Genomic DNA, 25,207 nt, shown 5'->3' with positions numbered 1-25,207 from the left:
GCGGGCGAGTTACTCTCGGAAGCACCCGAAAGGGGAGAAGGACTCGAACTCAGGTTGGCCGTGTTGGCTGCTTGCAAGGCAGACGCCCTACCTGCTGTGCTATCGCTCCAGCCCCACCTAATGCACAAAGGCCTTATTCATTGCGCAGAACAGTCTGGCAGGAGACGCACCCACCCTTCTTTACTCAGGGTGGGATCCTCCACTTTTACCTCCCAGGGCTGCTCAGACCTGGGTCTGCTTGCTCTCTCTCCCCTCTGACCTCTCCTTTCTCTGGCTCCCTTCCTTCCTCCTTCACACCACACCCAGTGGTGCTTCATGGGGAGGGCCGTGACAGTGAGGTGCCCAGTTTGGAATCTGGGTCTGCTGTTTTTCCGCATGTTCTCAGCCCCTTGGGCTATGCCTCTGGCCTAGGTTTTCAGTTTTTTTTTTTTTTTTTGCTTTTTGGGTCACACCCGGCGATGCTCAGGTGTTACTCCTGGCTCATGCACTCAGGAATTACTCCTGGCGGTGCTCGGGGGACCATATGGGATGCTGGGAATAGAACCTGGGTCGGCCACGTTGGCTGTGTGCAAGGCAAACGCCCTACCCACTGTGCTATCGCTCCAGCCCTAGGTTTTCAGTTTTACAACCCCAAAAATAGGGTTGGGGGGCCAGAGTACAGTGGGTAGAGCATTTGCCTTGCACACGACTGACCCGGGTCCAATCTCTGGCATCCCACATGGCCTCCCAAGCATCGCCAGGAGCAACCCCTGAGCATCACTGAGTGTGACCCAAAAAGGGGGGGATAAAAAAGGATTGGGGAGAGAACCAGCAGCCTGTTGTAATGTTGTAATGGTTGTACCGTTTTCCCACTTAGTATTTTTCCGGAGACCGGAGCAGTAGTACAGTTGCCTTCCGTGTGGCTGCCCTGCATTCCAGCCCAGCACCTCCAAGAGTGATCCCTGAGTGCGGATCCAGGAGTAACCCCTGAGCATCGCTGAGGGTGGTCAAAACAACAGAAACAAAATCCCCCCCCACCAGAAGATACTTTTGTGAAGCTACAATTATTTGGGCCTATGTTTCCCATGGTGTTTTGTCTCGGAATGAAACCCAGCGCGGGGCGTTGGCTCCTGAGCGCCAACTTCCTGGGAACTGGTTTCTCAATTAGCTGGGGTTCAGCAGTCCACTGCCAAGACTGGCTCGGTGGGACACTTCTGAGTGTCTCTGACCATTTTCAAATCAAAATCAATATTAGTCTGGTCAGTTCCCCGAAACGTCGTGTGGAATTGTAAACGTAGCAGAGCAAATACTGTCTTTTACATTGTTCTAATGGACATGCTTTTTTCTTTTGAATTCAGTGAAGGAGAACGACCGACTCCGAATGAAAAGAGGAAGGAAAAAAACATAAAGAGAGGAGGAAATCGCTTTGAGCCCTATGCCAATCCAACGAAAAGATACCGAGCCTTCATCACGAACATACCTTTTGATGTGAAATGGCAGTCACTTAAAGATCTGGTGAAAGAAAAAGGTAATGGCCCTGGTGGTCATAGGGCAAGGTCGTGTGCCATCCTCTCCGTGGCTGATTCTCTGGTTATTTTTTTGTCAGTGGCAGCTGTTCTGGGTGGAGCACGCGTTCTGTTCAAGCTCGGAAGTTGACCCCCCTCAAATCCAGTTTTTTCTTTTTTGGTGGTTTTCACCTCTGTGTCAGCCGGGGCACTTTGTATGGTCCTGGGGTTACAGATGTCTTTCCTGGTTTAATTTGGCTAATAGGGCTCGGATCAGCTTAACGGGAACCCCTCTGTGTTCAGAACATCTTTTTGAATTCTCTCTGTTAGGCGGAAGAGGTTTTTTCCCCCTCTTGTTTTCTTTTTTTTTTAAGCTTTGACACTGGTGGGATGGTAATTTGTTGAAATTTTGTGGCTGTCCTCCTGAGACCAAATTTGGTAGCTGGAGTTTGTGGCGTTCAGATTCTAAATCGTTACAAAAGAGCTTGTACTTAAATGAGCTTGTACTCAGAACTCTCGCCCCTTAAGCTGATCTAAAGGGAGATTGGCCGAAGGCTCGAAGTCTCCAGTTCTGGCTCGGGACGAGAGAACAAGCGAAGCTCGGCTGCTACCAGGAGGTACGAGGTGGTCCTTGGCCCCCTGTCCTCTGCCGCCTCTTGCTGTGGATGCCACGTGTGTCCTCTTCGTCTGCCCAAGCTGTTTGCTGTTGGGTTTTGTGGTCCTGCAGCACAGCAGTGGCTTAGAATAATGGTCTCAAGAGAGACCCAGCTGTCTGCCTTCCGCTCCGGAGGGAAGCCGAGTCAAAACCATCTTAAGCACAATCTTTTTTGAAGGTCTGGAAGGTATTTTTTTTTTTTTTTGAGCATTCATCGTGCATTGAGATTGGAGCTTGATTGGTCAAATGAGTAACATTCTGTGACAGACTTGCTACGTGGATAGGCCATTTCGATGTGTGGTACTGCCAGCATTGGGACTTGAAGTCACGAATGGCCCCTGCCAGCGTTGGCCCATCGCTTAATCTGACCATGACGTGCCGGAAGCAGTTGGCCACCCGTGGACTCTGTTCAGTCGTGTATGCTGCTCCCAGGTAGTCAGTCTCCGAGAGCCCAGCCAGAGAAATGTGCGGGTGTGAGGTTGCTTTTCCTGCCTTGGTGAGCCAAAGATTCCTGCCTGGGCTTTGAGGGCAGCCGGAACGGGTCTTCCTTTTGTCGGAGGGGCATGGCACATGGTGCCCCTAGATGCAGTGTTCTTGATTTGGGGGGCTGTGGTCCAACACAAGCTTAGAGTTCTGTAGAGTCCGGTTGGGTCTCATTTGAACGTGTTTTGGAAATAACCCCCAAATTTGTGTTCTTGTGATTTGGTTGAAGCGCTGGATTGCTCCTGCATTGCTCATCAGGTATAGTGCCAAGAACCAGGGATACGTGTCTTTGAAAACGTAATTGTTAGCATTTCGTAAGAGATTGCTGGCCAAATTATTTTTTCCACTTTTCGGAGTGTGTGAACCGGTTTTGGGACATGACGGATAAAGTAGGTGGCCGTTTTTACTGCTTCCCCACTCTGTGATTCCGTTTCGGAAGAAAGCAAGCTGGTGGCCGAAGCAGCTGGGATGTTTCTGGATGTAGAAGCAGTCCACCCCAACTGACTATTTTGCACTGTCCGAGCGTGGGACCAGCCTGGTGGTTTATTTGGATGCTTCCAAACCGGTTCCCATATTCCCTGGCATCCTGCTCCGAAAGCCCTGGTGCAGCCCTTTTCAGCGTATTCTTGGTGGTGTAATTTCGAATTACAGGTGTGCAGTAAATCCTGTTATTTTTAACAAGCCTTGCAGTGTTCTTGTTCAGCGCTCCCTTGTACAGGTTAAGTGACTTATGCATTGAATCATTAGCTGTGTTGGATTGTGGGCCTCAGGAGAAAGGTAACCTCTTCATGATAACGTTTATGTTCAGCACGTGATGTCTAAAGAAATCTACTGTGTTTTACATGCTCTTTAAGAAGTCTTTCTCTTTTTACGATGACGTTTTAAGAACGCAGTGATGTCTTGGTTTGCTTTTAAATACGATGAAATGGTCCTTTGGAATCAGATCATTACTTGAAGTCTGTTGCACGTAAGTTTTCAGGCTTTTTGAAGTCTGGTTAATGCAAGTCTTCATCACTCAGAGCACCCCTTCACGGGGACGGCCTGTTTCAGAGCTCAGAACCCCCTTGCCCCGGGATGACCTCGCACTCCCCTCCCCGGCTGCCAGCCCTGTCCTCCTGGTGCACCTTCAGTTTTGGCCCTGGAGGGCACCTAGGAGGTAGACGCTGGCGGTGATGCTCGCGAGCATTGAGCGGCTGCCCCGGCACTCGGCCTTTCCGGGCCGGCCCGTGCAGGTCTCCGGCCCGTGCAGGTCTCCGTCCCGCTCAGCACTGCCACTTTGAAAGCCCGACGGCGCTGAGATCGGGCTTCCCCTAAGCAGGCGCTGCTGATCCCCTCCCTCCCACAGCCTCGTCGCCAGACGGGAATTAATCTGAACAGCCCTGACACCTTCTCACGGCACTCCCTCCTTCCTGCTTTGGGTGTCCGGGCGGGTCAAAGGAAAAGTTTTCTCCTTCCTTTTGGCCCTGGTTGGGGAGGGCCACGGCGGCAGTGCTGAGGGGGTCCTGCACGCTGGACCGGAATCCGGACCATCAGCCTGCGGCGCCCGTGTGCGGTCAGTCCTCTGGACTCGTGTCCCCACCGCCACCCCCGGGCCCGCCTTGCTTGCTTGTTAATGGACCAACATGGCTGCAGCGAATGAACGCGGAAGAGTTGCTGGATTGGAAAGAGATCGAGAGTCCAGTGTGATGGCAACTTGGAATTGGCGGCTGCAGAGCCAGTCTTCAGAGTGTCCCCAGCAGACTCACAGCCGCCCAATAGACAGCACTTCATAGGTCCCGGGATACCCCTCGTGGAAGCTTTTGGGGCGCCAAAGGGAATCTCGGCATTCTGAAAAGCAAACGGCGCTGCCCAGCGTCTCCGGCAGGCCCTCTGAGGGTGAGGCAGGAGCGCCGGAGGCCGCTTGTTCTCCCAGGGGCAGGGCTGCCAAGCTGGCCAGCTGTGAGCAAACACGGACACTGGGTGGGGAAGGAAGGGAGGTCAGTGTGAAGTTCACTGCCAGTCGCTCCCGTACTTAGCAGCCATCAGTTCAGCTTGTGTGAGCAAAGATTTAAGTACTTAATCCTTCAGTTTGAATGCATCACTTTAAGTCAGTTGCTAGCCGCAGCTGACAGAAAATCGAGGCCCGGAGGGCACGCGGAGTCCAGTGGAGTCTCTGGCGACAGCCTGCAACTCTGGGGCTCTGGGGAGCAGAGCTTCGTTTTCGGTTGAGGGTAAAACCCCCGCAGTCTCCTTGCCGCCTCCTCGGTTGCCTCTGTTGGGAGGGCAGCCGGCGTTTTGGGGGCGCGCGGTGGGCACAGGGCGCCTGGCCTGGCTTCTTGGTTCCGAGAGGTAGAACTCGTCCTCTGCTGCCCAGTGAAATCAGAGGCCGAAGTGGGCTCAGGAATTCCGCCTTGCCTCTCAGTCAGGTGGGCCTCGTGTAATGATGTTGCCGTGTTTAAGCCGTCTCTGTGCTCTCAAGCACACCCGGATTGCTTCTCCTCTGCTCTCAAGGGCCCACTGAGAGGTGAGGACTGTGTGCCCCGCTTTTGAGGCTCCTCTGCCCTTACCAAAAAGCCTTTTCACCTGTGAACTCTCTTCAGTGAGGCCTGGGTCCCTGCTCTTTGCTTTGTCCAGGTTGAACATTAAACGGGTCCATACGTAGCACTTGGTAATAGAATTCCGTGCAGAAGCGTTTGAGGAGCTCCACGGGATTGCCTGAGTTTCTTTTGGGGTGCTCATTGATCCTTGATGTGTTTTATTCTTGAAGGCCGTTTTTCAAATCACCCAGATGTTGGTCACAAGTGAGTTCTCGGAGCATTTAAAAATAAGGGGTAGCCAGTGATACTTGGTGAATCTAAAACTCTCTCAGTTGTTTCACTGTTGAAGTCTGCAGTCTCACTGGCCCGCTGGTCTCCTTGGGGGACTCCGTGGAGAGTTGTCAGCGCAAGTCTGGCCTCTCAGCCCCAACTGAGCACGACTAGGCCAAGGGGCTGACCTCTTGCTCCTGTGGTAGCTGTCAGCCCTCCTCACGAAGCGCTTCCGACAGGGAGCCGGTCCTTTTCCTGGGCAGCACTGACCACTAGGACCTGGGGCTGGGGGGGAGCCATTTTGAACACATTTTTGGTACCAAATACTGCAGTTGGATATGTACTGTCACTAGAATGCTCCGTGGGCGAAGCTCCTGCTGTCCACGGCATTTCTAAGCGGGTTATGACCCTGGGATCAAGTGTGGTTTGGATTCGTTTGGCTTCTTCGTTGCAACACCAGCTTTCGGAAAACTGTCTTCGAGAGCACAGACTAGGAATGACTAGGAACGTTGCTAAAACGCACCAGTCTTTGAATTCTGACAGGATGGTGACGGCTGTCTCGACCTAGGTATTGTGAGTCCTATTTTTTTCAGGTTAATAGGCACAGCTGGTAGGACATAAATTTGGGATTTCTCCTGTCTTGACCCTCTGTGGCATTTTCATCCGAGTGGAAACAAGGGCTGTTGGCCCTCAAATGGCTGCTGCCGTTGACCCAGATGGCTTCGCACACGGCCTCAGGCCTGGCCTGGCCTCACTCGCTCGGGGTGAGGAAAATCCATGGGGGCGCCATGGTTTTACCCGCAGGAGTGCGTACCCCCAAAGTGAACCGCGGTGGGTCCCTCCTGTTTCCTCTCCTTCCTGTCGGTGCGAGGTGCTGGTGCGGTTCTGGAACATCGCAGGAAGGGACCAGGAAGGACGATGAGGCTGCCGACTGCCATGCAAATGTACTTGTTACTCATTTGCCTTGCAGATATTGCTTTAATTTCACGCCTCATCCTCTCCTGGCTTGTAGTACTTTCAAGCCTTTCTGAATTTAATCCCTGGAGCAAGGAGTCAGACGAGGCAGGGCTTGCTGAGGCCGTTCAGAGGGTGATTTTTGCCCTGGCCCTGCCGAACCAAACAAGACGATTGAATTGGAGGAGGCATTTTCAAACATCCTGAGAACATTTATCGCGCGAAGCCCTTTCTTGGCTTTGGCACCAGCTTTGAGGTGGTTTTTCTCCACGTGCCCCCTGTCTGTGGCTGTTCTGTGTGCCATCTTCAAGGTCAGCAGCCATTTTGGTGGTTGTCTTCTCGACGGGTTCTAACATTGGTCATGGTGGTCGTGACTTGGCAATCCAAACCTTTCAGGAAAAGCTGTGGAATCTCCTGAAATGCCCTGGCGCCCCTCCCCCCCTTGCGCGGGTTGGGGCCCCGTGTTGTCTGTCCAGCTGTTTAGATGCCGACCCGACTCTCAATTTGCATCATCATCGTCGTCATCATTATTTCGGTGCAGAGGCTTTTCTTAAAAAATTGCAAGACGAAAGCCTGGCTGCGTTGGCGAAGAGAATCCATGCGCTCCCCTGACGCTGCGGTTCCTATTCAAATGTCCTCCCGACCGTAGTGGCGCCAGCAGGCCGGGCTTCTGGTTTCAAAACTGAGCATTTCCCGAGAGTCACACCAGAAGAGTAAACGGAGTCCAGGGCTCGGCACGCTCGTCTGTTGAGTGCACGCCGGGCCTCTCCCTAACGCTTGCGCTCGCTTCGGTGGCCCTGGCTACCGCTGAGCTGCCCCCCCGCGAGAGTGTTTGTGGGACACTTCCTCCTGCCCCCGCAGAGCGACTCCCACAGACTCTTTCCTGTGGATTTGGATTGCCTCGCGTCACGAATGAGTCTTCAGACAGGGCAGCGGCCGTGGAGCTAGCTTGTCTGCGGTGGGAGGAGACCCCAGGACATGTTGTTCCCAAGTTCCACCTACTTTTTACTGCACACCTGTAATGCCTAGTGTGGTGGTTTGGAGAATGTGGAGTGTTTCTGGGCTTTCTTATAAGGCAGAGGCTCCATACAAGGTTGCTGACGATTGTTCTAAATTCCCATTGTTTTCTTGGCTTTTCTCCCTTGGTTTATGTGTCGTCTGGAAACTGATTTGTAGTTGGTGAGGTAACATACGTGGAGCTCTTAATGGACGCGGAAGGAAAGTCAAGGGTAAGTGTCTGAGAGAATTTCTTCTGTGGATTTACTACATGCAAAATGTAACTGTATGGTGGCGTGGAATCGAATGAGGCCAGGACGGCAGTGAGTGCCCATGGCAGAGCAGTCACGTTTGATTTGGCCAAACCTTAGAGTGGGGTGGGAGGGGGTTTGCCATCGGGGGAGCCCCGCTCTTCCAGACGGCTGGCCAAAGAGCTTTTGGTATTCTGTTTGGATGCCCCTTTTGGGTTCCTGGGGACCACTAGCAGGATTGTCTTTGTTAACCGAGGAACTGGCTGTGTGTGAATCATGCATGGGACTGCAGCGGTGGTACAGTCATGTAAAACGTGTGTTCTTGTCTAGAAAATGTCACTCTTGGTTGTTTGCTGCATTTGAAAGTGGTGTGAACCAAAGAGTCTGAAAAGTTGCCTCTGTGCCCGTAAATTGTAAAACAGACCCACAAAACCTGAACGCTTCCAATTGGCCGAGTCTAGCGCAGCTCAGCTTTTCCTGTCGTGCTTCGAATAAGCCAGAGGGCGTGGGAGCTTAATTTACGGAAGGGATGGATCTAGGAGGATGAGGAGGAGCTGACTGAACACCGAGGGACGCAGATCTAGAGTTCGTGTGATGATTTTTTTTCTCTTGAGAACGTGAATTCAGAGCTCGAGGTCTAGCGCAGTGCTGGTCACTCAGCTCGGGTGACTGGCGAGCCCAGCTTTCAGTAAGGGAGGCCAGGCCAGGCCGGGCCCTCGGTCAGCATGTCCTTAGGGGCGTTTCAAAACCGAAACCGAGACTTTTGTTACGGAAGTCGTATTTTATGTTCGTAACTGTCATTGATAATCACTTTTTTTTTTCTCTTCTTTTTTTCCCTCCTCCTTTCCTTGCTGTTCTGACTTGTGTGGCTTCTTCCAAAGGGATGCGCGTAAGTATCTTTTAGTTACTCGCTGGCATTTGGGTGTGGTTTGCGACGCGGACTGGCTTCACTCCTCTTCTTTTGACTCTCCGTAGTGTTGTTGAATTCAAGATGGAAGAGAGCATGAAAAAAGCCGCTGAAGTTCTAAACAAGCATAGTCTGAGTGGAAGGCCACTGAAAGTCAAAGAAGTAAGCGCTTGAGTGGGTTTTGGGCTCTGGGCCACACTCATCGGTGCTGCTGCTTAGGGCTTTTATTTGTTTGTTTGTTTGTTTATTGGGGGTCACCCCCAGTGATGCTCAGGGGTCAGTCCCGGCTCTGCACTCAGGAATTCCTCCTGGTGGTGCTTGGGGGGCTCTGTGGGATGCCGGGGATTGAACCTGGGTCGGCCCCGTGCAAGGCGAACGCCTCCCGTGTGTCCCATCCCATCTCCCATCTCTCCCAACCCCTCCTGCCCCCGCATTACCGTCACTTCGGCCGCCGGGCGCTTTTCCCCTTGCTCTGCACGCAGGGATTGCGCCTGCTGGTCTTCGGGCGTGGGTGAGCTGCGTGCCGGGCAAGGGCCCTCCAAGGCTGTGCTGCCTCTCCAGCCTCGAAGAAGTGAGCTCTGGACACACTGGTCTCCACTGACGTTGCTGAGTTGTTTGGGGTTAGGAAGAGACAGTCATGGTCATCGGCTCTGTTTGTGGAACAGGCTGCTCGTCTTCTGGTGGAGAGCGTAGCTTGCGGGCTTCTGCATTCTCGGGAGACCTTTGGGGTACCCTCGAGTGCATTCTCGGGGACGGATGGACGAATGGAGCGCTGCCCACATGCATCTCACCAGCTGCTGCTTTCTCACCGGGCCTCAGGCTGTGCCCAGCGCCTTGTGACTTTTTTTGAGGATTCTTTGAAGTTTCCTGGCCCCCCCCCCCCACACACACACCCAATTCCTCCACCCCAGTTTGTAATTACTTTTTTTTTTTTTTAATAATGTAGCCAAATCAAATGTTTTCTCTCTCTTGAGGAAGAGGAGGATTTTGTCCTGACAAAATCCCGCCCTGCCTTCCTTTCCCCACCCCCGGTTGTATTCAGAGCACCGAGAGGGTTGCGAGGAAGGACGAAAGGTCCTGGGTGTGGATGAGGCCTGACCCGGCCAAGCCGTCAGGAATAGCGTCTAGTTTCAGAGACTGATCTGGACTTCAGCGATTGAGTTCAGTGCTCGGACAGTTTGAAGGATGGGCGCCCCTGGGTGGTCTAAAACTGTGGTCCAGAACTTGGGAAGTTGTCAGTAGGGCTTGAAGAAGTTCGAGAATCCCCTCGATTTACTTGCCCCCAAACATCCAGGGAGCTCTTCCATTAGTCTGGCCCTTGCGTGTCTACTCCCTCGCCCTCCCCGTTTGGATGAGTTCAGCTGAGCTCCACCTTCACGTTCTTTTCTTCCTTTCTTCCTCTTTTTGCTGGAATTCTTCCTGGACTGTTGGCTGAGCTCCTTGCATCTCTTCAAAAAGATTTCAGGTCATGCTTTCCAAACCGCCTCTCCGTCTCTGACGTTTCGGAGAATATTCCTTACTGTACAGGCAGATGGTGGGCAATTCTGGGCCAGTTAAATTAATGCTCTTGTGCTTATTTTAGGATCCTGATGGTGAACATGCCAGGAGAGCGATGCAAAAGGTGATGGCTGCGACTGGTGGGATGGGTATGGGACCAGGTGGCCCAGGAATGATTAATATCCCACCCAGTATCCTAAATAATCCTAACATCCCAAATGAGATTATCCATGCATTACAGGCTGGAAGACTTGGAAGCACAGTATTTGTAGCAAACGTAAGTACACAGACACTTTGATTCTGTCAGTAGGCTCTAAATTGGAGGCGGTTAGCTTTTTTTTTTTTTTTTTTGCCGCCCCCCTCCCCCACCCCGCTTTTGGACCACTCCGGCAGTGCTCAGTATTTCTGGCTCTGCTCAGGGATGGCTGCTGAGGGCTCAGGGCACCTTAGTGTGCTGGGGAATCAACCCGGACTGTTGCTCCGGCAGAGACCGCTTGGGGCTGGGCACTGTTTCCAGAAAGGCTGCTTTGGTCTTCAGTGGCGGACTTGGCTGTCTGCAGACGTGGCAGCTGTGTTTTCAGTGTAGGGAGAATCAGTGGGGGTCGGCAAGTGTCCTTTTCCCCCCCCCCTCTTTTTGGGTGACACCCAGCGATGCTCAAGGGTTACTCCTGTTTCTGCACTCAGGAATTACTCCTGGTCGTGTGTGGGGGTCCATATGGGATGCCGGGGATCGAACCTGGGTGGGCTGCGTGCAAAGCAAAAATACCCTACCTGCTGTACTATCATTGCTCTGGCCCCATCTTGCGGGGGTTTTTTTTTTGTTTTTTTTTTGCGTTTTGGGTCACACCTGGCTCTGCACTCAGGAGTTACTCCTGGCAGTGCTCAGGGGACCCTGTGGGATGCTGGGAATCGAACCCGGGTCGGCCGTGTGCAAGGCAAACGCCCTACCCGCTGTGCTATCACTCCAGCCCCTCCACCTTGTGGTCTTGAGATGAGTGCAAAAGGATTTATTTATCGAAGAATGTGAATTGGGGAGGAGCAGTTTTTGAATATTCATAAAGTATTTTAATATATTTTAAAAATCGACTTGAAAGATAGTCACTCAAACTGCTTTTCTAAATAGCCAAGAAGCACAGTTTTTTTTTTTTTTTGTGGTGGGGGTGCACACCGTGGGGGGGGTTCAGGGGTTAGTTCTGGCTTCATGAACTGGGGGTGGGAGGGTTGCAGGGTGCCAGGGGTTGAACCTGGGTCAGCCTGTGCACGGCAAGAGCGCTCCCGCTCTGCTCTGCGCCCCTAAATGCGTAGTTAATTTTGAGGCCGGATTTCATAATCCTATTTGAGGACATTTTTTGTAGTCCGTTTTTTTCTGAATTACTTTCTCTTACTATCCAAAACGGGGCAATTTTTGTTGGTGTAGTCAATCAAGATGGTTGTTTCTTAACAAACTTGCATTGAGAATGTCTTCCCTCTCTTTTGATTAGCTGGATTATAAAGTTGGCTGGAAGAAATTGAAGGAAGTTTTTAGTATGGCTGGTGTGGTGGTTCGAGCAGACATTCTTGAGGATAAAGATGGGAAAAGTCGGGGAATAGGCACTGTTACTTTCGAGCAGTCCATCGAGGCAGTGCAGGCCATATGTATCCTTTTCTTGCAGTTCAGTCCCTGACGAGTGGTTTGGCCCGGTCGGATTACTGTCTCTTGGGTTCTTGGAAGCAGAGGCGACTGCCTTCGTCTTGCGGAAGTAGTCAGAAAGGTCCCCTTGCTGTAGAATTTGGAAGTGCCCAGAGTCCTCAGTTGGGCTTGCTTCAGACCGCGTGAATGGGGGCCACCGAATGGTCATGTGCCTTTGCTCAGCTTCATTTGCTGCCCACCAGGGGGATGTCAGAGAATGTGCTAGTGGAGAGAAAATGGGTTATTGCTTTATCTAATTTTTTATTATTTGGGTTTTTTTGCGGGGAGGGAAAGGCACAGTGTAGTGCTTAGGGATCACTCCTGTTGTTGCTTGGGGGCCCGAACTGGGGTTGGCTGCATGCCAGACCAGCTCTTTAGTTGCTGGACTCTGGCGCCATATCACTTTTTCTTTCTCTTTTTTTTTTAAAAGTTTGTTGGGGGCCCCCCCGACTTGCTCAGTGCTTACTCCTGGCTCTGCACTCAGGAACCACTCCTTGTGGTGCTCGGGGACCCTGTGGGATGCTGACGATTGAACCCAGCTCGGTTGCCCCGTGCAAGGCAGGCTCCCTTCCTGCTGTACTCCAGCTCGCCCATGCCTAGATTTCTGTGGGGCCTCCTGTGACTTAAGATGATTTCTAGAGGCAGTTCTTGCGGACATACACTGCCTGCTCCTGTTAAGTTTTTTGAGCGGCACAGACGGGCGCAGTCCCTGTCCCTGTGAATGGAGGCGAGACTGTTGCTAGAATGTCCTTGATGGAAAACCTGGGCCTCCAAAGAGACCCGCCGACACACATGCACGCACGCACTGCCATGCGGTTTCTGCGGACCCCACACCCTGCCCCCTGCCTGGAGCTGTAGTCGTTGGCTTTTTTTTATCCTCTCTGTGAAACAAGTACCTGAAAGTATAGAGAAGAATCGAGTTGCTGTATCCACCCGCTGTGTAGAGGGACTGTGGCATGGGGGTGTTCTTGATCTTTTGCTGTGCGTGTTTGTCGAATTGTCAGAAAAGACCTTAATTTTGATACCAGCTATGTTTAACGGCCAGCTGCTATTTGACAGACCAATGCATGTGAAAATGGTAAGTTAATCGCACCTTTTCCCTGTAACGTACTCCAATCAGCAACATGGTCTAATTGAACAAGTGTTTGACAAATATTTTGCTTTTGCCCGCTTCAAGATCTTTGTAAAAAGGATTTCCTGGCTCGGTCAGGAAGTCATCTGAGAGTGTCCTGTGGCACCTAGTGATCAGCGTCAAAGAACCTCGGGTCATACACACAAAGTTCGATTTTTCTCAAGTTACTGCACTCTTTAGTGCTTTTAGCTTCCTGTGTGTTGTGAATATGATTACCTTGTTTATGGTTTTGGGGTCACACCTAACTATGCTCAGGGCAGGCTCTGGGGGTCCTATAGGACGCCAGGGATGGAACCCCGGTGGGCTGTGTTCAAGGGAGCACCCCGCCTGTTGTCCTGTTGCCCTGGGCTTAGTGATTGCATCTTGGATTGGGGCTGCTCTTCCGAGCCATCCTGTCATACACATTCATACGAATGTTAGCCGTGTTGTGCCGCTGCCAGAGAGAATGGTTACCACAGCGATGACTGGACTATGCTGCAGGGCCTAGATGCTTCTTAAAATCTGGAAGAGAAACGAAACATCCTTTTTTAAAATTAATGTTTTTGTTGTGTTTGGGCCACACCTGGCAATGCTTAGGGTGGACTCCTGACTCTGCACTCAGCAGTCACTCCTGTTTGGTCTCAGGGGGGCCCTGGGTGGCACCAGGGATGGAACCTGGGTTTGTCTTATAAGGCAAGTAAAGCTCTGGCCTCAAAACGTTATGGTCGGGGTGCTGGCGATCGAATGCAGACAAGCAAGTGCTCTTGCTAAGCCATATCCCAGACAGAAAGAACGTAGTTCGGTATCTGGGCCACACTCAGTAGTGCTCAGGGTGACCCGTGACTGCCGGTGGGCTCGAGGGACCCTGTGGGGTGCTGGGGATCAAACCTGAGTCACGTACATGCGAGGTAAGCGCCCTTCCTGCTGCATTAGCGCTCGGCCCCCAAAGGAACTTTCTTTCAAGTTGCCTTAATCACTGTTCAGTTTGGAAGTTGGCGAGGCCTCATCCAGAGCACGTGTCAGCAGGTGAAGCGTAGAAGGGGCAGGGTGTGGCTCTGTGACGCCCTCGGTTCAGCACCCTCCACTGAGTGGCCATGAAGAGCCAGCTGCTGGGTGTGGGGGTCGGCAGCCCTCTCCCCCCGAAGCAGAGCACAGCAGAAAGATGCTCTTGGCGCCCAGGTCCTGTGCTTTCCTCACAAGTCCGCGAAAAGCTTTTCTTTGCCTTTTTCACACAGAGAAGCGTGGGAGCGGGTCCTCTGCCTTTGTTGCTCTGCATTTTCAGAATCGCGCTGACCCTGGGGCGCGGGCGCGTTCGGGTCTTTCCAGTCCTCTGTGGAGGGGGATCGTTTCTGTCCGTGTTTCGTGCGGCGCTGCCCCGAATACTAAGATTTCTTTCTTTTCCCTTTCAGGATGAGAGGGCCTTACCGAAGGGAGATTTTTTCCCTCCTGAGCGGCCACAGCAACTTCCCCGTAAGTGTCTCCACTGAAAACTTGCCTTGCCCCAGAGCGCAGCCAAAGCACGAGCTGGGCTCTTCTGCACTTGGGCGGGCGTGGTGAAACCGCATTGAAAGGTGGTCCTGGTCATCACGGTCTGGGGAGGGGGGTCAGTGGGGCGCGAGAGTGCTTCTGGGGAGCCTGGGGGGTGATGCTCTCTGTTCACTTAGGGGCTGTTGTATTGGAGAGCCGGTTATTTCACATGCAGGCGATGGGGTGGCTAGGTGATGCGTCACCAGGCTGGTGGGAATGGCCACCAGAACACACTGTCGGCCTCGCCACACCCCGTGGGTCTGAGGGCTGGGCAGGGGTTGCTGGGAGGCGGTGTAGGTGAGACCTGGGCTGCCGGTGCGGTGGGGGGAGGATTCAGTCCTGCCCCAGGGCTGGGAAGTGCCTGGTCTGGAGCACTGCTGGCACAGGTGGAGGAATGGGAGCTCCTTTTTTTTTGGTCACACCCAGCAATGCTCAGGGCTCACTCCTTGACTGCACTCAGGATTTACTTCTGGTGGTGCTTGAGGAACCATGTGGTATGCTGGGGATGGAACCTTGGTTGGCCCTAAGGAAGGCAAGTGCCCCCCCTGCGGTACTGTCGCTCTGGCCCCCGGGCCACTCTGTTGAACAGGGACTGTGTTTCCTTGTCAGAAACACTGATCTCCCTGGCAGTGTTCGCCCCCGAATTATGGTGGTGACTTTTGTTTTTCTGTGTATAGAAGGAGGGGAGGCCGGGCAGGCCGCTCGGTGCTTGGCAGCCTGGGCCAACACGCCGGGCCCCCGGGAGCCCATTATCTGTGGCTCTTGGTCCCCCAGCGCATTTCAAAATCCCGGTTGCCTTGGCGAGTAAGTCACCTTGGTGATCTGCTCTGTCCCAGACAGTTTCAAAACAGGGGTGTTGATCAGACTCAATACCTGGTAATTGGTCTTGGGGCTTTGTTTTACTTGATGCGGGGTTTTGTTTGTTTGTTTTTTGGCGGGTGGGGCTGGAGGGAATTTTGGTGCTGGGGTCCGGCTTTTTCACAGGCATAACAAGTTGAGCCCTCTTGGGCCCCTCTGGTGTCAGGATCCTGAACTAGAACTTCCCCGTTCAAGACTTTCACCTGGGGGTTGGAGCCAGAGCACAGAGAGGGTAGGGCGCTTGCCTTGCGTGCGGCTGCCCTGGGTTCAATTCCCGCTACCCACGTGTCCCGCAAGCCCCGCCTGGAGTGATCCCCTAAGTGCAGAGCCCGAATAAGCCCTGAGCACTGTGAGGTGTGCCTCAAAAACCAGAATGAAAAACGAACCTTGCTTGGTTTTGCTTTGCCCATCAGACGGGGCCTCCGAGTGCCAGCTACTTTCTTGTCCCTGTTTGTGTTTGTGCAACATGCCAGGGGGCACGGGTTGGGGGCGGGGGGCTCACTTGATCCAGCCTTCTTGCTCGGTCCCACAGCAGTTCTTGCGGTGTGCTGGGGATCAGGGATCCAGCCCAGGTTCTCCGCGTCTCAAGGCTCATGCTCTGCCCTCTTGCTACTTGTCCCACCCTCTAACATAGGTGTTGGCTGTTGTGCCGTTTTGTGTTTTCCCAGAGTCCTTTGCACGCCCTGCAGCTACAGGGAAGTAACTTAGAGGCAGAGTGCTGACTTGTCGAACGTCAGACTCTGAGTCCCACACTCGCACCGGCCGCCCTCGACGGGGCTACGATGTCGGAGAGTGAGGAGTGGGAAGATTTGCGTTGCTCAGCTCACAATTTAGAAAAATAGATGGTTGCATATGGAGCTTAAGATCAGAAATTTCTGTTACTTAAAATTTGATTGATTGATTTTGCTTTTTGGGTCACACCCAATGATGCTCAGGGGTTACTTCTGGCTCTCCACTCAGGAATTACTCCTGGCGGTGCTCGGGGGACCATATGGGATGCCCGGAATCGAACCTGGGTCGGCCGCATGCAAGGCAAGCACCCTCCTCACGGGACTATCACTTTGGCCCCTGTAATTCTCAGATGAGCTGATTTTGAGTTGCCGCTCTAGTTCCGTCTACTGCAGTCCGTTTGTGTATTAAGGTTGTGCCTTTAAAGGGAGCTCCCAGATCGAGCTCTGGTTCAGTTCCCTTAGGTCTGCTGACAAATCACACAGTGGCTGGCAGGGGGGAGTTTGGAGAGCAGCAAAACAAACAGGCTTTCTGCTTTTGCGGAGCATGAGTTTTCTGAGAACATGGAGTGGGGGACCACCTTGAACTTTGTGCTTTTCTTCATAGATGGACTTGGTGGCATTGGCATGGGGCTGGGACCAGGAGGACAACCTATCGATGCCAATCACCTGAACAAAGGCATTGGAATGGGAAACCTGGGGCCCGCAGGTGAGACATCTGTTTGCCTTCATGGGGGACTGCGGGGGTGTTAGTTATTAAAGTTAATTATTGGGGTAATAAAAGTGGTTTTTAATTAAGTTATTTGTGACCAAAATCCCTCCTTACTCACCTCTGTTCATTTGCCTAAGGGCAGTATTTGTATTTTGAGGAGTAGAATCTTGGGGGATGGGTGGGGGGCGGGGAAGGTCATGCCCTTGCGTTTTATCCTGGCACGACCTGGAAAAGGAGACAAGCCAGACAGAGAGTTGGTCTTGCTCAAGGTCACATTGTCGGTTAGTGTCGGTGCTGACCGGGACCGCCGACAGCACTGCAGCTGTCGACCATCCAGAGCCCCTTGGGTGCTCCGGAAGGTGACAGGAAAGGCGGGGAGGCCTGGGGCCTGGTCGCGGAGCTGTGGCCCTGGGCCAGGTGGAGGGGAGGGACGTGTCTTCTCTGTTTCAGAAGACAAAAGAGTGACCACAGTGACTGATGTGAAGTGACGGTGCTCCCTAGGGTTTCCATTTCTGTGCAGTGAGGTATTTCTCTACAGCTGAGAAGTACTTGAGGTTCATGACGTCAAGATTTGGGTCCTGATTACTTGGCTCACGACGCGGTGCCCCTCTTTGTCACTGTTGCCGTGTTTCCCTGCTCCTTCCCGGTCGCTCTCCTCAGCGTCCTGGATCCCCCAGCTCGGATGGCTCTGCCGGTCTGATCCCCCACTCACTCCTTCCCTCCTGTTGAACACCTAAGCTGGAAGGGCTGGGACTAGAAGCGAGTTTCGTGTGTTTAGGAACGGCTTTTGTTGGTAGGGGTCTGGGGAGTGGGAAGCTCCCGGCGGTTCCCAGTGCGAGGGCCCTTGGATGTGGTGGTGCGTTTGGGCCTGGCCAGTGCTGGGGATCGCCTTTGCCGGGCCTCCCCCCGTGTAGGTGGTGCCAGTTACTATCTCTGGCCACCCCCTCACCTCCCCGGAACTGCCTTTTCCTTATTTTTTAAAGAAAATTTTACTCTTTGGGGGGATTTCATTCTGCTGCCTAATACCAGCTTCTAAAAGTGAAAATTATCTACTCTGTCTCGGAAATTATGTTTAATGTTTCAAACCATCTGACTTGACTGTTCTGTGGAAATAGTGTGGCCCTACAGAATTGTGAGCTGTGCAGTGGTTCTTTTGTTTAAGACTTGGCTTGGGTTTTCTTGGAGCCAGATCTTTCCGGATCGCAGAAGAGAGGTCCCCCACCCTATCCATCCCCACCCCAACACCCGCTCCCATGCGCTTTTGGTTTACTGAGATTTAAAATGACATTTGTAAAATACTTGTAATCAGAATGGTTTTCGGTGTGTGGAATTTCTTGTGCTGTGTAAGTTTGAACGTTATTGCTTTGATATAATTTTAGTTTGCATTGACTTTTTCTTTTTAAGGAATGGGAATGGAAGGCATAGGATTTGGAATAAATAAAATGGGAGGTAAGAATCTTGAAATAAAAATGTGATTACTTTTAGGTATGATTTTATTCCCCCCAGCCCCCCGTTTCCTCTTTTCTTTCGCTAAAACTTGCATGAAATTCTTATTCTGGCTACCTGAAAGTTTGAGTCTCGAAATTACCTGTCAGTCCTTTCAGGGGGTGTCTTGGCTTAATGGTTCTAGTTTTCCTAACGAGCTCTGTGACCTTGGGCAAATGCCTCCATCTCTTTGGGCCTCGCTCGGCTTGTTGGTCGTGGGGAGGGGGCGGGCCAGCTCAGTTCTCTGGTGGACGGTGATGTTTAAACCCAGGCACTAGCATTCCCCGGCCTCTAACCCTTAACTTTGGTAAGTAAGTGCCTGGATAAAAACGGCCCAGCTGAAAGTCGTGAATCCCCTTGTCTTTCCCCGAGCGGCCGTGCTGGGGCGTTGCTGATGTGTGGGTGTTTCTTTTGCAGGCATGGAGGGCCCCTTTGGCGGTGGCATGGAGAACATGGGGCGATTTGGCTCTGGAATGAACATGGGCAGAATCAACGGTAAGACTCGGGTTTTCCTCCGGCTCACACTGTTGCTGGCTGTTGGCGGCCGTGTCCTGGAGGCAGCACGTCCAGCTTGAATCCGTCACTTCCGTTGACACCCTGTTCTACCCAGTCAGATGTGTCCACGTTGCTGTGAATGTTGGTCAGCCTGTCGGTTGTGGTTTAGACCTTTGAAGGGGAGGCGGTTGAGCGGCCCTTTTGGTTCTCAGTAATTGTTCGTTTCACTGCCTCCAGCTGGGAAGTCGTGCCGGCATCCTGAGTCATGCAGACTTGAAAATGGTCTCCTCGGGCTGGGCCCTTAAGCGGTAGGGCACATGCCTAGAGTGTGGGATCCCTGCCATCCCCTGCCTCCACCGGCACTGCTGGGTATGGCCCGCGGAAGGGGCCAAAGGATCTTCAGGTGTTCAAAGGATCCGAGTGGTTTTGGAGCTTGGGGTGAAGCTCCTGTTTCCTGCTGCGGTGCTGGACGGGCTGAATGGTTTTGATCCTCTTGGTGATGCGGAGTTTGAGCGGACATGTGAATCTCGCGTTTCAACGATGCGATTTTTGGCGAGGACATTCGGTTGTCCTGGCTTTGCTAAATGTGATGGCTGCAGTTTCATTTAGTCGTTGCAAGACCCACAAAATGCGTAGACACCGTTGTCCCCGTTTCAGGGGAAACAGGCCCAGAGAGCGAGGTCACGTGGCTAGTGTTGCTGGCTGGGTGCTGGCCCTGTCTGTCTTAACCCTGGCACCCCTCAGCCCCATCTCCAGTTTGCGGGCAGGGCTGTGGGGGTGTGCTCCCTGCCTTTCGGGTCACTTTCAGTGTGGGGCAGCCTGTGGGCTGGATTCAGAGACCCTCTGGGTCTGGCCCTCCGTCCTCTTCCCGCCGTGCCACGCCCCACATCCAGCGGTGGGGAAGCTCATCCGTTACATGTGACTTTCCTCGGGTGCAAAGTCAGCGAGCACCCCTGAAGGGAGGAGTTATGCGAGTCATCAGCCTTTGTCCCAGCACAGGAAGTAGAGACAGTTGTCCCCTGCCTTCCTGGTGGGGTGCCAGTGGTGGGCGGTGAGAGCGGGGCTCAGGGTGCTCAGCCGTTAGTAACGAAGGGGCAGAGGCCTGCTGATGGCAGCGAGTTGCGCCCGGTGCGAGAGCTGGGCCAGTTCCACCCGGAGCAGAGATTTCAGGAGAAAGGAAATTTGGGGTGTTGCTCTTGAGTAGTGGAGTGATGGGCTGTGGTGGTTGATGGGAGCTGGGGAACGGCACTGAGCATATGCTCAGTGTCTTTGGCGAGCAGGAAGCAGACAGGGGCTGTAGCAGCAGGACTTGGAACTCAGCCTGGTCATCGGTGGAAGGCTCAGAGTGCTGGGTCCATGCGGACAGCGCAGGAGCACGCACGTTCTGAGGTGTGGGGGTGCGGCCCTCCAGGGCAGGCAGAGACCTGTGTTCTGGGGGGAGGAGGGCCCGGGCGTGGCTCAGGTGGGTGAGCTTACCTTGCACGTGCAGCGCCCTGAGTCGGATCCCTGGCACTGGCCCTAAATGTCCGAAGATGCCTTCGATTCTGTTGATGGCCACAGGAGTCGATGTGTCAGGGTGTGTAGGTCACACTCAAAGGCATCTCGAGACTCTGGACGAGTCTGTTAGCCGGTAGGTCCAGATGACAGTATCTGCGCGCCTGGCGTGGAACCAGGGCTTCATACGTGCCAGGTACGCATTGATGCTTTTCCCCGCGTGTTAACTGCTGCGTGTGGCTTTTCTGAAGGGCGCATGTGCCCTTCTTCGCTGGCACAGGGGAGGGTTTAAAGAGGCCACATGAGCTTTGTCTGTCATGGTGCTGTCAGGAAATTGTCCTGTTCAGCACACACAGGCTCTTGGGAATTGGGGATCTTTTCAGTAGATAGGACATCCCCATCCTTTGTAGTTCACCAGGGTCATTTTAAGTTCAACGTTTGCTTTTTGTTTTGTTTTGGGCCACATCCAGCGATGCTCAGGGCTGAGTCCTGACTCTGCACTCAGGAATTAGTCCTGGCAGTGTTCAAGAGATGCTGTAGGTGTCTGGGGATCGGAACTGGGTCAGCTTGTGTGCAAGGCCAGTGCCCTCCCTGCTGTGCTATCCCTCCGGTCCCAGGCTTGCATTTCTTTCTTCACGATCTGGACCTGCTTCCAGGCACACTGTCATGCCAGTGAAAATGGAGGCGCTTGAGCTACATGCAAAATAGTATGTTTTGCTTTTAATTTGTGTGCGGTGGGGTGGACGATATCTGTTAGGTAATACTTATTTCTTGATAAAATTTGGTTTTGGGGCCACACCCAGCGATGCTCGGGGGTTACTCCTGGCTCTGCACTCAAGAATTAGGCCTGGTGGCACTTTTGGGAATCCTTTCGGATGCTGGGAATTGAACCCAGTCAATCCTGCAAGGCAGATGCCTTCCCCGCTGTACTATCGCTCCGGCCCAGGAAACAGGTTTTTTCTTGTTGCTGTGCCAGGGTTCAAATGTAGGACCTGATGCCTGTGAGACAGGTGTTTTAGTACTGAGTCGTCTCCCTGACCAGTGCCTGGGCTCGGTGACTTTCCATGGGGCTCGGGACCCCGTTTGGTGACAGGGATCAAACCCCAATTATCCTATCCGATCTCTCCAGCCCTAAAGTAAGTGTTTTTCTTTTTTGCAAGGGGTGGTGGGCACACCTGGGAGTGCTCAGGGATCATACGTGGTGCCAGAAATTGAACCTGGGTCATCTGCAAGGCAGGTGCTGCCACGCTGTCCTGTCTCTGGCGCACACAGTGGGGCCTGGGGTCTGGAGCCTTGGAGCTTTCTCAGGTGGTGACCGGCTTTCTGCCACCTGCACCCTGTGTCCAGGTCCAGGCCAGACACCGGGACTCAGCCTCGTTCATTCGAGACAAGCTGGGAAGTCTGTCGGTGCTTCCACGGCCCGTGGTGCGCCCCTGTCGGCGAAGGGCCCCCAGTTCTGGGGTCCTTGCACTGCTGATCACCTACCTCCCCACTTCCTGGGGCTGTGGCCCTGGTCAGGCCGCATGGTGCGGGGCTGTTGCTGTGAGCTGGTGGCGCGGAGGCCATGGGGTCCCCGCGAGCCTGGGCTGGCCACTCTGTGGCTCTAACGGAAGTTCGTGCAGTTCTTACTGACGCAAGGTAGGTGGTCCGAGGGCTTCGTCTCGGTGCCTGGAAGAAATCCAGGGTGGATGCTGGTTTTCCGGAGAGGAGCCGAACGTGCCAACTTGGTGGCGGCTGGTGTGTGCCCGGAGATCGGGGGCCTTCTGCCCGAGCCCTGTCTCCCTTCCGTGAAAGGCCTAGGGTAATGTTTTTTTCCACAGAGATGGAGCGTGGCATGGGTGGAGGATTTGAGAGAAACTTTGCCAGACCCGAGATGGGAATGTCTCGAAGCTTTGGAGAGCCCCTTGGCAGAGGAGTGGGTAAGACGGGCCGCGGGCCCCTGGGCAGGCTCCACCCCGCGAGTGCGCCTGGCGGCGTCTCTCTGCAGGATGGGCCGCTTTCCTTCGGCTTTCGCCGTGCCTGCGCTGGGCCTGGGACGAGCCGCTGGTCTTGGCGTGTTCGGCCAGCGACGTTTCTCACCGGCCTTTGCCGAAGCTCCTTTCCCACCCTGCTCTCAGGCCTTTGCTTGCTGCGGCGTTTTCTCTGGCGCTGACGGGGCGTGCCAGAGTTGGCCTGGCCGCGCGGTGGTGTTGAGTCAGGAAGGACGGTGGCGGGTGTCTGCAGGGGGCGCCGTCTGACCGGAGAAGACCAGGGGCACGTGGAGCCTTGGTTCTGTTTTCATGCCTGCAAGATCCTTCCCCTTTGGGGAGGGGGGTTAGGTTGCAAAGCCGCCCCTAGACTCTTCCAGGGCCGTCCTCTCCTGCTGGCAGTGTGTCTCAGCTTGACGTCTTCATGAGTGCAGTGCCGAGAGAACTTCAATTCTTGGGCTCTGGGGACGCACCTTCTCAGCCTGCCTGCTGCTCTGAGCTCTGTTCGGGACTGTCGTGGGCCCGGAGAGGCTTGTCTGCCTTCTGCTGAACCTTGATTCGGAGGGACGAACCCAGGGCTCACACGCCAAGCAGCCCCGTGCCCAGAGCCGTGTCCAGCCCCAGGTGTTCAGTGTCTCGTGTGTGACCTGGAAGCTGTTCTGTCCCGCTGCGAGCCTGAGTGTGTCATAAGAATTTGTGCTGCTCTCTTTCTCTGACTTGGGTAGGTGACTTGAACGGGTTGTCTGGTGTCAGAGGTGCCTGCTCACGAAGACCAGAACTGACGCTCAGCAGTCAAGTTCTTGGCTGCAGAGAAGCCTTCCTATTTTGTCCATGTCCCGTGTGTCGTGTCCCCCCCCCCCCCCCCCCGGTTTTAGGAAGGCTTTAGGATTTGGGGGTGGGGTGGGGTGAAGTCATCTCTGTGTGATAGGGCAGGAAAAAGCCCGTTGCTGTGAGTAGCTTTTGTGTTTGAATCTTGACATGAATGGGGGATTTTTTTTTTTAAATCTCTCAAGATTCGTTATTGTTCATTGACCGATAGGACAGCAGGGAGAGCGTTTGCCTCATACGCAGCCGACGCGGATCTGAGTCCCAGAGGGATCCCCAAACACAGCCAGAAGTCTTGAGCACCACCGCTGGGTGTGGCCCCCAAACACGAAGATTCATTTGCCTAAAACCTGACCTGAGGGTCCCCCCAAGTTGAGACAAGAGTGACGCGACTTTGCTCTCCTTTCTGACGGGGCTGGTGGCCTCACCCTGGCGCCCTTGGAGCTGGTCACTTCGTGTGGCCCGGTTGTGTTGGCTGCTGCCGAGGCCTTCTGAGGTGATCACAGGCCAGAGTGCGGCCCAGTTCTGGAGTCAGACCCACAGCGTCCCCCTGTGCAGTGGGTCCTTAGGCTTTCCGAGTAGTGTTGGTTGGATTCTGTGCTGGTATCGAGCTCAGTGGGTGCTGCTGTCTTCCTCTCTCTCCTCGGTGTTGGAGCGTGGCAGTAGGTCTGTGCTGCAGGGACCTTGATAGACCCAGGGCCTTAAGGGACTGGTCTGCGGAAGGCCGAGGAGCTGCTGGTTCCCTGGGCGACTTTTCTCTGAGATTGGGGGCTGCCATGTGCTCGAGGCCAGTGGGCTTGGCGCGTTTGCCTGAGAGGACTCGGGGCAGCGGAGGAGGCGGGTGTGCTGGCGGGTGAAGAGGCTCGGAGGAAGCCGGAGCTGGCACACCTGCGGCTGCCCAGGCCACAGTTTGGCTTTCCTCACCTGGCCGCGATCGCACCAAGGGCCAGGGCCTCGGCAGGGCTCGCTGTGAGTGCTGCACTGGAAGGTGGGCGCCAGGCAGTGTTCTTGGTGCCAGTGTCAAGTTGTGTTTCAGTGACCATTCCCACTGTGTGCCAGTTTTCGCTCCTTTGTGGGGTGTGCTGCCAGGGGCCTACTAGGCTACGGGGGAGGCGCTCTGCGTAGGTTTCTTCTGACAGTGGACACTGACAGGCTTGGCTTCAGGGTAGCCAGCAGGTAGCTGTGTTTTGGAGTGCTTGGGACTTCTGTTTTCCTGACTTCCTGCCGCTCATGTCACTGTCAGCAGGGGGTGGGGGTGCGGCATCCCGTGGCTTGTGGCTCGTCTGCGTCTGCAGCCCTGTGGGTGAGGGCAGGCGACAGACTGTCTGGGTCCCTGTAGCGAATGGCTGCTGGCTTCGTTCATTCTGCTGTGATCTTTCAGTCTCACTTTCAGGGCTGCTATGACCAGTGGGCCCGGTCCCAGGTGACCCCTGCAAATTGGGGCTCAGATTCTGGAACTACCTGGGGTCCCTGCGGCCCCCCTCTCGGCCAAGGACCCTTCACTGTGACTCAATGTGCTCGTCTGTGTCTCTCCCGCCCCCTCCCCTTTCACCTCTTCTCACTTCAAAGTCTGCAACGAACACGTTTCTACTGCCTGGAGAAATTTGGCTAATTTTTTTTTTTCTTCTTCCCGATTTCCGTAGAAATCCTAAGTAATGCACTGAAGAGAGGAGAGATCATTGCAAAGCAGGGAGGAGGTAGGAGACCCAAGTTCTGATGTTTTCATCTTGAAGAGCTGGTATTACTGGGGACACCAGAATGAGGGACGCACAGCATGGGTGGGCCTAGGGCTGCCTCCGGGCTGAAGTTCTTTCTTGTCCTGAAAACGGGCCGTATAAACGAGTTCATGACTATAAAGGCGCCCACTCCCAGGGTGTGCTGCGTAAGTTGTAGCCGTTGTAATTCTTTATAACGGCCGCATCATTTAAGGGGGGGGGGCGGTTCTTAACTATTTTTAGTACTTCAACGTGGATTGTTCGTAAAGGTAAATCATTTTACCTGGTAGTGAAACTGAAGGCCTGTCGCCTAATAACATGCCTTTCTCGAAAATGCATACGTGCTCTCCTGAAATTTTAAGAAACAACCCCCACTTTCTCTGCCTCGGGGTAAACACGCTCTCGCTGTGTTCTGGTGTGAAGTCTTCCGTTGATGTTTCTTTTCAATCCGGGCATTGAAAGCAGTGGCTTTGCTTTCACGGAATTTATCTAGGGTCATGCTGGTTCTCCCTCCCAGCTGAGCGTCTTGGCATTTCCTTGGCATCTCCACGTGCCGGTCATTTCCGCAGCGCGGCGGGGGGCGGGTCGCGGAGCCCTACGTGGGCGGC

General features: G+C 53.9%; 1 protein-coding gene across 8 annotated transcripts in view; it reads left to right on the top strand.

Moving 5' to 3' along the window:
* Positions 1 to 25,207, top strand: part of HNRNPM (heterogeneous nuclear ribonucleoprotein M) — a 38,446-nt gene that overhangs the window by 9,029 nt on the left and 4,210 nt on the right. The window contains exons 2-14 of one of the 8 annotated variants that reach the window (XM_056113179.1): positions 1,338 to 1,507; positions 7,539 to 7,591; positions 8,491 to 8,498; positions 8,585 to 8,678; positions 10,099 to 10,137; positions 10,255 to 10,290; positions 11,495 to 11,648; positions 12,711 to 12,760; positions 14,203 to 14,263; positions 16,514 to 16,615; positions 18,023 to 18,067; positions 18,521 to 18,598; positions 24,528 to 24,581. In XM_056113179.1, coding sequence (XP_055969154.1) covers positions 1,338 to 1,507; positions 7,539 to 7,591; positions 8,491 to 8,498; positions 8,585 to 8,678; positions 10,099 to 10,137; positions 10,255 to 10,290; positions 11,495 to 11,648; positions 12,711 to 12,760; positions 14,203 to 14,263; positions 16,514 to 16,615; positions 18,023 to 18,067; positions 18,521 to 18,598; positions 24,528 to 24,581 — 944 coding nt within the window. Of the gene's footprint in view, positions 1 to 1,337; positions 1,508 to 7,538; positions 7,592 to 8,490; positions 8,499 to 8,584; positions 8,679 to 10,098; positions 10,291 to 11,494; positions 11,649 to 12,710; positions 12,761 to 14,202; positions 14,264 to 16,513; positions 16,616 to 18,022; positions 18,068 to 18,520; positions 18,599 to 21,912; positions 22,012 to 24,527; positions 24,582 to 25,207 lie in introns of those variants that run through there. The other 7 variants (XM_056113178.1, XM_056113174.1, XM_056113171.1 and 4 more) reach the window with 7 other exon arrangements.

This window comes from Sorex fumeus, unplaced genomic scaffold, assembly GCF_029834395.1.
Source record: "Sorex fumeus unplaced genomic scaffold, SorFum_2.1 ptg000019l, whole genome shotgun sequence".
Classification (NCBI taxonomy): Eukaryota; Metazoa; Chordata; class Mammalia; order Eulipotyphla; family Soricidae; genus Sorex; species Sorex fumeus.
Note: the sequence above shows the minus strand (reverse complement) of the source record. Positions and strands in the feature narration are given on the sequence as shown.